General features: G+C 64.5%; 1 protein-coding gene across 1 annotated transcript in view; it reads right to left on the reverse strand.

The window, feature by feature from the left end:
• Positions 1-9511, reverse strand: part of Lama5 (laminin subunit alpha 5) — a 47748-nt gene extending 38237 nt beyond the window's left edge. Inside the window, exons 1-2 of the mRNA XM_090352608.1 lie at positions 9200-9511; positions 5376-5528 (exon numbers count right to left, since the gene is read on the reverse strand). Of these exons, the coding sequence (XP_090208734.1) occupies positions 5376-5528; positions 9200-9511 (465 nt within the window). The remainder of the gene's footprint in view (positions 1-5375; positions 5529-9199) is intronic.
• Positions 9512-10829: the final 1318 nt, after the last annotated feature.

Below are 10829 nucleotides of genomic sequence, written 5' to 3' on the forward strand. Positions count from 1 at the left end.
CAAGGCCCGGGGACCCCAGATAAGGCCGGGGTGCTACCCTTGCCAGGAGGCCAGGTAGCCTGGGGACAATGGGCTGAAGCCAAGCACAGCCTGGGTGGGGGCCAGGCCTATTTACCGCTGCCAGCTGAGGTCATCTACCACTTCCCCATGAGAGGAGAGTGAGGGGAGGGGTTCTGTCCCCATGCCACGCCCCACACCTCAGCCTCAGAGCCCTGCGAATCCAGGGAAGCTGGCTGTCCTGGGCATGTGCACAGGGGGGTCTGTGGAGGAGGCAGAGGGCAGGCGGGAGCACTGGGGCATGACAGACGTGGACACTGGCCGCCCCCGCCTTTCCCTGAGTGGAGCCCACGGCTGTTTGCTTGCTGGCTGCTGGTCCCTCCCTGGTCTGCAGGCCCCACATTTTTCCCAGCTGAGAGCACTTTCACAAATATTGACTCCAAGATGCTGACGGCAGGGTAAGGGGGCATGGAAACTTCCGTCCCTGGGCTGGGATTCACTCAGCTCCCTAGCCGTCCATCTGTCCTCTGTCCACCCATCCATCCAAGCCTTTTCTGTCAGGTGCAGTCCTGGGCAAATGTGTTCAAGAATCTCCTGTTGGCACAGACCCTCGAGGGAGAGCGCCCCACTCGGGAGCAGTGTCCCTGGTATGAGCCAGGAGGGGCTGCAGACCCCTGGCCCTTGCCCCTCCCTGCCTGATCTCCTCAGCTGCCAACTTAGGCTGACCTTTCTGTGGTACAGTTCTGTGCAAAATGAAGGGAAAAAAAAGTCTTTTAAAGCAAAAGCCAAACAAAAGCCGCCGGTTATTTTTATAAATCTGGCTATTTTGGGGCAGGCACGTCTCCAGAGCAGCAGCCGGGGCCACCATGCCCTCCCTCCTGCCCCCGCCCAGCCTGACCGCTGAGGACTAAGGCTCCCCAAAGAGGGTTGTGCCTGCAACCCTGCCCGTCAGGGTGTTGGCAAGGGCCCAAGAGACAGGCCAGACCAAGGCAGGGGTCCAGGGCCGTGACCCAGCAGCCACGGCCCCCCTAGGATGTAAGGAGTGGGAAGAGACTGCCCTGGAGGAGAAGGGGGCAGCCGACTGGCAGAGACGCTACAGAGGGTGCCTGGGCATCCCCGAGCAAAGAGTGAACAGGAGCCGGACCTGACATCATGCCCGTGGGGGGGTGGAGCTGGTCCCAGGGGCTCTGGGTATGTGAAGTGGACAGCTGCTGGCTGGCTGCCACTCAGGCTGTGGGTGGAATCTCCAGGAGACGCAGGAGGGGCCCCCCTCTGCACCCACAGCCCATCTGGGGGCTGTGGAGACCAAGCCTACATACAGGTGGCTGCACCACACATGGCAGGGCTGAGAGGCCCGGCTCTGCCCCTGGCAGTGTGACTCAGCCAGGGTCCAGTGACTCAGCCCTGATCCTGCAGGAAGAAGGCCCAGTGCCAATTCCTGGGCCCAGTCAGGGTCTCAGGCCCTGGAAGCAGGAAGCCCCTCCTAGCCCCGGTGTCCAGGCTATCCGGGCTACTGCCTGACCCCTCCCTTCAGATCAAGTTCTTGGGGACTTAGCTTCTGTGTCCCGCTGGCTAGCTTGGCCTTGGAGGCCCTGGGTGGGCCTGGGCCAGCCGCTAGCCCTTGCCAACTCTCAGGTGCCCTCCTGCCTGGCAGAGACCCTATTTGGAAACCTGCTGACCCACAGCAGGAGCCAGGATGGCTGGGCTAGCGTGTGACATCTTAGACCCCAACTAGGTAAACAGCCTCCCTCTGACCCATCAGACCTAAAACACACCACGTGGGCATCCCTTCCAGAGGGAAAGAAAAATGGACAGGCCAGGCGCGCCACCCAGAAAGCCTACCACGTACATTGTACACACACACACACATACACACACACATACTCATTACCTGACTTTAACTGTAACCCCTCCGTCCATCACCTTTATAATAACAACAATAATAAAAGGAAAAAACCAAGTGGACCTGTACAGAAACAGGACTGGGCCTGGGGTTTGCTCTAGTCCAGCCAGGTCAGGCTAGATGTCGTGCTGGAGCCACAGGAAGTCAAGTTTATCCCACGGGGACCCCACCGCAGAAACCCAAACAGTTTAGTCTCCACTGAGAGGTATGGTGAGAAGCTGACCACCAGGCCAACGTAGTGGGGTTTGTTTAAAGCCACAGAAAACAGGAAGCCTTTGGGGCCCCAGGCCCTGGTGGGGGCATCCTGATGGGCTGCAGAAACACAGAGTGAGTAAGGGATGAATGAGCCATGGACAGATGTGTGTGACCAAGAACGTAAAAGGCTAGGCTGGGACACACAGCCTGCCTGGGGCTCTCATGGCCTCTCACGAGGTCCTCTGCCAAACAAGGACAGGAACAGAGGGAGATGAGCAGAGGGAGAGAGAGAGGATGGGCAGAGGGAGGGGGAGAGGATGGGCATACATACAGCACAGCCGGAGGAGCTGGGCCACCCTGCCCTGCACCTGACCAGCACTGAGCTCTGGCACCAAGGCCTGCCCACAGCTGCACTTCCTGTCACTTCCCTGGACGACCGCTGCGTCCCTCAGGGCACTGGCCACATGGCCTTGTGCCCAGCCAGGCCCAGCCAGGCCCCGGGAGTCATGCCAGTGGCTTCAGCCTGGTAGTTAGTAGGCCAGGAGGTCTGACAGAGGACCTCAACCTGGCCGGCCTGAGAGCAGGCTGGCCAGGGCAGGTCTCATGCAGTCTGACAGCCAGGTGTCCACTGTGCCCAGGAAGGGCTTTGCATTTCCCACTTAAGGAGAAGAAAGCAGCCCGGAGGCCAGACACCTGGCCCCCGCAGCGCAGCATCTCCTTCAGCTATGAGCAGGGGCTCCGCTCGGCACTGGCCCTGTCTCTGGCATAACCCCTGCCTCATTTCCCCAGTACCCACGGAGGACTTTCCTCCTGTAGGGACCAGCTGGTCCTTTCGAGCTCTCCTGCTCTACCATTTGTGTCTGGTGAGGGGTGGGGGGCAACCGCTTCTCCCCCAGTGGGAGTCTTCTCCGTGCCAGTCCCCCGACCTGCTGGGGACCGTCCTCCACAGGGAGAGCCCTCTCTGGACAACACCCCACCTTTCTCAGAAGCCAGGGACCTGCAGCCCCACTGCCGGTGCCAGCTCAGGCCCCGCCCACCAGGACAAATGCTCCTGGCAGCTGGGCAGCGCCCCCCCCCCCCCCGCCAGCCTGTGAGGCACAGGAAGCTCCCAGGGGCTGGTGCCAGTAGCCCCACCTCCTTTCCAGGGCATCCGCTCCAACCCCAGCTCCAACCCCAGAACAAAGGCGCTAGCTGAGGCACTTCCTGAAGCGTCCTGAAGGAACCTCGTCCAGAGCGGCCCCTCCAAGGGCCGGCTGGATGTCAGGGTACAGAAGCCCAGGAGGCGCAGCAAGAACCCCCACACCTGTCACCAACCCAGGAGTGGGAGCAGGCAAGGGTGCAGTGACCCCTGCCCATGCCACACTCACGGGCAGGAGCCGTGGTGGATACAGCAACATCCCGACATTGTCAGCAGAATGTGGACCAGGAGAAGGAAGGAGGAGGGCAGGGAGGGACAGGAGATGGGGAAGAGAAAGCTAGTGGGCCTTGAAGGGGCTCCTTTCCCTGTGCCATTTTATAGTCAGCGAAATGAAGCTTGGGGGAACAAGATGCCCACCCACAAAGTGAAACCTCCCAAACCCTAAAGGTGGACGGGCCTTGAGCCCAATTCACAGATGTGGAGAACAAGGCTCAGAGAAGGCCCTGGGATGGCAAGGTCCACAGCAGGTCAGCAAACAGCCCGCTGTCTTCGGCTGGGCACCCTGGTTTGCCATAGAAACATGGCCCTCAGTATAACCGCCCAGCCCGCTTGGTGAGTCCTGGGGGGAGGGGGGGGTGTTCTGGAGGCTGAGATCTGAGGATCACAGTTCAAAGCCAGCCCAGGTAAGAAAGTCCGTGAGACTCTTCATCTCTAATTAACCACCGGAAAACTGGATGTGGTGCTGTGGCTCAAAATAGTAGAGTGCTTGCCTCGAGCAAAAGAGCTCAAAGAACTGGGCGCAGTGGCTCGAGCCTGTCATCCCAGCTACTCAGGAGGCTGAGATCTGAGGATGAAGGCTCAAAGCCAGCCCGGCACACAAGGAACTGAAACTCTTATCTCCAATTAACTTCTAGAAAATGGGAAGTAGGGCTTGGCTCAACGGTAGGGCAGGAGCCTTGAACTGAAGAGCACAGGGCCCAGTTCCAGCCCCATGACCCACAAAAAGAAAAAAAAAAAGGAGCTCAGGGACAGTGCCCAGATCCTGAGTTCAAGCCCCATGACCGAGAGAGAGAGAGAGAGAGAGAGAGAGAGAGAGAGAGAGAGAGAGAGAGAGAGAGAGAGGGAGAGAGAGAGAGAGAGAGAGTTTATGCACATGCCCCACTAGGGATGCCCCAACTGCTGTACCAGGGAAGAGTTCCTCAGGTCCCAGGGCTCCTCAGGCCCCCAAGTGGCACAGGTCAGGTGGAACCCAGGAGATGAGGAAAAGTGGAATAAGCTCCGCCCAGACCTGGGCCAGGTCAGAACTGGAAAGCCAAGATGGGTGGACCCTGCCCAGTCTCCCGCTCCTCCTGCCTCCCCTGCTGGTGGCAGTGCTGCACCCATCCCCCCTTAGGAATTCCAGGTCATTATTGGGGCTCCTTCCGTCCTGTGCTCTAGCCATCTGCCTGACCAAAGAGCAGGCCGACAGGAAGGAGGTGGCAGGCCTAGAGACCATCCTTCTAACCAGCTCCAGAAGGCCCTCCTCCCGCTCCCTCCGACACACAGGCCGCAGAGGGCAACAGGTTTAGGAAGGAGCAGAGCTCAGAGTCACAGGCCTCGACAGAGCCGGCCAGTGGGCTCGCAGGGAGAGAGACTTGGTGGTCATCTCTGTCGCCTCCCACCCAGCCAGCTCCCGTCCCCTCCCCTCCCATCCAGGGAGTAACAGCAGAGCCAGCCCATTCCCACAGCCCAGAGCCCCAGCCCTGGGTAACATCAGGGGCCCCAGACCGCAGCAGCCTGGCGGGCTCATTCATCACTGCCTGCTCTGACCTCACCTCCCGCCAGTGCCAGAGCCTGGAGGCCAAGCAGGGCCCCAGGCTGGTGATGGGAGTGGAGTCTAGGCACCTAACCCCTCACCCCAAGGTGGTCATGGAAGCACAGGTATCCCAGGAATGTCCTTCTCCTCCTCCTCCACATTCTTGCATGCACCCCTCCCACACCCAGCAGGAATTCCTCAGAGTAAACATCGCCTCTGGGGGGGGAGAAGGTGTGCCCTCCTCCCCCTCCCCCCTCCCTTCAGCACCCTCCTTCCCTGCCCCTGCTGTAACCAGGGGTGCTGAAAGAACAAGCCCAGGGAAGCAGCAGACACAGACAGGACCCTACCTGGCCCAGGTCCAGGGTGAGGTTGACCTGGTTGTACTCCAGGCCTCGGGAGAGTGGGGGGCTCTGCCACCAGCGCTCGGTGCCGTCCACGGCGTTGCTCGCGGGATGCGCCTTGTTACTGTGGGCAGCCGTGCAGATGTCACAGTACTGGCCCTGCAGGGAGAGGGGACAGTCACGTGGCGAAAGGGCTGAGCCCCTCTCACCACCTGCTGCCATGGTCCCAGTCCCACCATGCGTGCGACACACCTGCCCTGGACCTCCACACCTGCTACAGGAGGACCAGGGTGGAGGGAGGGTGCCCCCCGGGGCCGTGCCAGGCTCACCCTGTGAGGCTGAGCTCTGAAGATCAAGAGCCAGAGCCAGCCTGGGCAGGGAAGCCTGTGAGACCCCAATATCTAATCACCACGAAGCTGGAAGTAAAGGTGCGGCTTAAGCAGTAGAGCACCCCCTTGAGTAAAAAACTAAGGGACAGACCCAGGCCCTGAGTTCAAGATCTAGGGAGCTTGAGAAGGGCCTGGGCAGTGTGGAGCAGATCATCTGGGGGGGATCAGACATACTCCAGGGTCCCGGCTGTCCCCACCAGTCCCGGGCTCCTGCCAGGGCCTCCCAGCTAGGGTCTCCAGAGGCAGAATGACGCTGTGAGGGGCCCAGGCCCAGGCTGGAGTGGCAGAAGCAGGTGAGGCCTGTGCTTTCTGACTCCAACTTCTGAGAGAGGGAGGGAGAGACGGCGCCAAGTCACGCAGGAAGCCTCAGTGTCCCCATCAGCAGGGAGGAGATGGTGCTGCACCTGCGGCCAGCCAGAAGCCTCGGGGCACACACAGGACCTGGCAGCTGCCCCACGCAGGCTGTCCAGCCACCTGCTGTGGCTGGGCTCTGCAGGGCACACAGGACTCCTGCGGTGTCCCCGGTGGGGGAGGGGCAGGGCCCTGGCCACCGGCCAGTAGAGCCCACCCCCCACAGGAAACCAAACCTGCTGTCCCTCCAGAACAAAGGCAGCCCTGGAGGCTTGGCACTGACTGGGGCCCTCAGGCCGGCCAGGTCTCCTCCAGAAGGCAGGTAGAGGCTAGGGGCATCTCCTGTCCCCCACTTCCTCAGCCCACAACAGGCTGGCTGGGATGTAAAAGGCCACAGCTCCTGTGGGAGACAGCTGTCCCCAGGACTCCCGGAGGTGGGGTCCCAACAGCCCCTGCCTGGAGGCTCTGAGGACCTTCCCTTCTGCTGTCCCCTGTCTCGGATGTCTCAAATGTCATCTCCTCAGCGGGGCCTGAGGTGCGGACCACCAAAGGCGCTGAGCTGTGTTCTGCCAGGCAGACTACTCTGCCAGACTGTTCACCACGTCGCTCCGTGACCCCCCTAGGCCTCTGACACAGCAGGCACACCCCTTCCTCATCCCTCACTGCACCCAGACACCACCCAGAGCTGCTGCACAGAACCAAAGGCAATGCCAGATCTTGGTGACGACGGACCCACAGTGCCCGTCTCCAGAGAGGCGGGGCAGGGGCGTTAGTGAGGGCACTCCCATGGGTGCCAGCTGGGGTGAGAGTGGTCAGGAAGGAGGTGGGTGGGCAGCTTCCTGCGGGCCAACACCCACCCAGACGTAATATGGCACTCCAGAGGCCGGGCTAGACAAGTGAAGGTGGAAAGGGGGCTTCCTGCCTTCCAGAGCCCCTGCCTGCCACGCAAAACTTCTGGAGCGAGGGAGAGGCGCCCACTAGGCACGGGGCAGCAGCCACAGCCTGGGCCTTCCAGCCATCAGCTTCTCAGTTACTGTGGACAGGGCTGGGAAACTGACTCTAACCCCCCCACACGCACACACAAAGGGTCTGCCCGGAACAGAGCTGGGCCGGACTGATAATGACCTCCTCTTCCAATGAGTCACCCACTAGGTTGGCTGGAGGCCAGTCCAAGTCTCTGCGATGCCCACCTGAAACTGTAAGGAGTCCTAGCTGCCCTCTGTCTGCCCCAGGTGCCTGCAGGCTCCCACCTGGGGTGTTCCAGTTCCCCCATCCCACACCCCCCCCCCCCGTCTCATCCCCAATAATGACTCCCCCTACCTCTAGGGGACCCCCACCTCCCACGACCCATCTTCCACTGCGAGGCCTTGGCGCCATCCCTGCCAAGGCCAGGCTCTGTAGGGCAGGCTGGGTCTTCAATCCGAGGTGGGCTGAGAGTCAGTTCGCCAGCAGGGGCGAGATGAGGGAGGCAGCCTTGGAACAGGGGTGCCCGGGCTCTGGGCTTGGGAGAGTTCTTGGCTGTCAGATGAGTGGAGAAGGACCAGCGCAGCCCGGGGGGTGGGGGGGGGGGGTCTGAGGAGCAGTCACTGCGTGCTGGCTTCCCAGTGTCCTGAGCCAGGCTGGCAACCTCATCCCTGTGTCCACCCCACAGACAAAACTAGAGGCTCAGTCAGGGAAACCACACAGCTAAGGACAAGCAGAGCAGGGCTCTGACCCCAGGTCACCAGACTCCCAGGCTCAGCCTTTCAGCTCTACAGAGAGGTAGTCAGAGTCACAAGGAGACATGGGGCCTGTTCAGAATGGAGGGCTGGGATGGGGCCCGGAAGCAAACCAACGCCTCTCCAACTGGAGCAGCAGGCTGCCCCAGCAGGCAGCTAGCGCTTCCCTGAAGCCCGATCCCAGCCCAGCCAGTCACCAATGCCAGGGGACACATAGCAGGAGGCCCCAGCATCCCTCTGCCCACTGCAGCCAGCACGAGTGGCCACAGGAAGTCAAGGAGGTGGCTGCACCTCTCTGGGCCTCGGTTTCCCCACCTGAGTGCAGGCTAGGGTCTCTCAGGGCTTGGGGGAAAAAGAACCTGGGCCCCTCCCTCAGGGCTTGGGGGAAAAAGAACCTGGGCCCCTCCCTCCCCACCTGGAGGCACAAGGTGGGTGGGCAGGTAGGGAGGGGCGGAGTCTCTCTGAAATCTCCCCAGACTGATCCAGGAGGTGCAGGCTGAGTCCCAGCAGAGGCGGCTCGGGTTACACCCCGAGAGGGCCCCAGGTCTCCCCAAGTGGAGCAGGAAGGAGAACCTGCCTAGGGCGAGCTGTCCCCGAGCTGCTGGTGCAGACTTTGCCCCTTGAGGCTGACCCCAGTCCTACGCTAAATCCAGAGACTCGCCAGGGGTCCACCGGTCCGGGCTGCCGGCTGCCGAGGACCCCGCCGCCCGGCCGAGCAGAGGGGCTGCGCCGAGCAGCCACACGTGTTCCCACCCGGCTACAACCTGCGCCGCCTGCCCCCTCCCCCTCCCCCTCCTCGGGGGTCCCGAGGTGCTCCTGGACCCCCAGTGGGGAGAGGCTGCGCCGCCTGCCCCCCCTCCTCCTCCCCCTCCTCGGGGGTCCCGAGGTGCTCCTGGACCCCCAGTGGGGAGAGGCTGCGCCGCCTGCCCCCCCTCCTCCTCCCCCTCCTCGGGGGTCCCGAGGTGCTCCTGGACCCCCAGTGGGGAGAGGCTGCGCCGCCTGCCCCCCATCCTCCTCCCCCTCCCCCTCCTCGGGCGTCCCGAGGTGCTCCTGGACCCCCAGTGGGGAGAGGCTGCAGCCTTGCCAGGCCAGGCGTCCCGCGCGCGCCGGGTTCCAGCCGGTCCCGGGAAGGCGGCGCGCCCGCCGCCCCCAGGCCAAGTTCCGCCCTCGCCGGAGACCGGACCTGGGGCCGTGGAGCGGCCGGGCACCAGGCTCCGCGGCGGACCTGGCCCGGCGTCCGGCGGCGGGGACACCCCACCGGGCCTGCCGAAGGGACGCGCGGATCCCCTCCGACGTGAGCGTCCGGGCCGGGGTCCTCTCGGGCCCACGAGGCGGCGCCGGGGCTGGGCGCCCCCCTCCCGCCCGCGCTCACCTGGATGGTCTGGTTGGGGTCCCCGCCGGCCACGGGGCCCCCCACCAGCTTGCAGTAGAGGTCCTCGGTGGGGCGCGGGGCGCCGCGCGCGCCGGCCTCCTCGCCGCAGGTCGCGGAGGCGGTGATGCGGGCGCCCTCCGCCAGGTTGAAGTAGGGCGGGTGCAGGCTGAAGCCGCCGCCCGCCGGGGCCCGGGCCCGCGCCGCGCCCAGCAGCGCCAGCGCCGCCAGCAGCCGCAGGCAGGGCGCGGGACCCCGGGGGCCGCCCGCGCCGGGTCCGCTCCCCGCGCGCCACCGCGCCCCGCGCTTCGCCATCTTCCCGCGGCTCGGCCGAGTGAGCGCCGGCTCTGCGCGCCCCGCGAAGCCCGGCGGCACTGGAGCCCGGCGGCCGGCCCCGCTCGCCCCGCCCGCGGACGTCAGGCCCCGCCCCGGCCCGCCCGGGCGCCCGCGCCCCGCGCCCCGGGGAGGCGGTGGGGGGCAGGGGGAGGGGCGGAGGGGGGCATTAACCCTTCCGACCCCGGCCCGGCCGGCCTCTCCGGGGGGCACCTGCTGGCCCCGGGCCCAGCCGCGAGGACTCGGCGCTCCGCACGCCCCGGTGCCCCCCGCCGCCCCGGTCCGGTTTCGGGGCCTCCGTCAGTGCTGCGCACCGCCCCGTCCCCCAGCGCCCAGGGCGCCCGGCCTTGCCCTCCGGGCCGGGCGACTCTCTTCTTTGTTTCCCCAACTTTGGGCACCGCTCAGCCACCTGGCCCCTCCCACCGAGCTGCTGCAAAGGCTGGCACAGTCTGCTGGCCGTGTGGGGATGGCCGTGGGGGGGAGGAACGCCGATCTGCAGGGCAGCCAGCTGGGTCCAGGGGAGGTAACTCCTCAACCCCACCCGCCAGGTGAGCTGCGGCCCTACCTGGCCCTGCCTGGCGCCGGCCTGGCTTCACATCCTCTCCAAAGGTGAACCGGGCCAGCTGGAAATGGCCGCAGGTGCTCCCTCAGGGGACCCTCAAGGACCCAGGGCAAAGCGGGTCCTGAGGCGAGTGTGGGCGCTGGTCACCCTCGTGCCATGCCAGCCATGTCTGGAGCACCTGTGTGGCTCCGGCTGCTCTGCCAGGCCCTGACCCTGTGCTCAGGGGCTGAAGACACTGGGGAAGCAGCACAGGGCCCAGGGCCTCAGCTCAGAGTTGCATCACTGTTTCTGCCTCGGTGGCTGTGGCCAGGCCACTGGGTCTCCTCCTCTTGGGTTCTGGGGCCAACCTGGCCTCCAGGGAAACCCTGAGGGGTGGGGGTGGGGTGGGGCCACAGCTGCCGAGCTGGCAGCTCCCCCAGTCCGTAGGCTCCTGGGGGGCTGGTGAGTGTATGAGGTGCGGGACAGTGAGTCCTGAGGGGGGGTGTCCTGGGCAAGCAGCCGCACCATACTGCAAGGTTGCACAGCACGGTCTTCCTGCTGCCCGCGGCCTCCTCCAGATCCCAAATCCCCAGGCGCTGGGCGGCCCCTTCTCCGCGAGTCGGGAAATGGGCAGTGGGAGGAGCCACCCTCCATGCTCCTTCCACTGTGCCTCCCAAATTCCTCTGGAACCTGCCAGAGGCTGAGGAGGTCTCTGCCCTCTGCAGTGTCCAGGTGAAACAGGGAGCACGGTGCCCCAGG

The sequence above is a fragment of the Megascapheus bottae genome, chromosome 18 (assembly GCF_031878675.1).
Source record: "Megascapheus bottae isolate mThoBot1 chromosome 18, mThoBot2.hap1, whole genome shotgun sequence".
Lineage (NCBI taxonomy): Eukaryota > Metazoa > Chordata > Mammalia > Rodentia > Geomyidae > Megascapheus > Megascapheus bottae.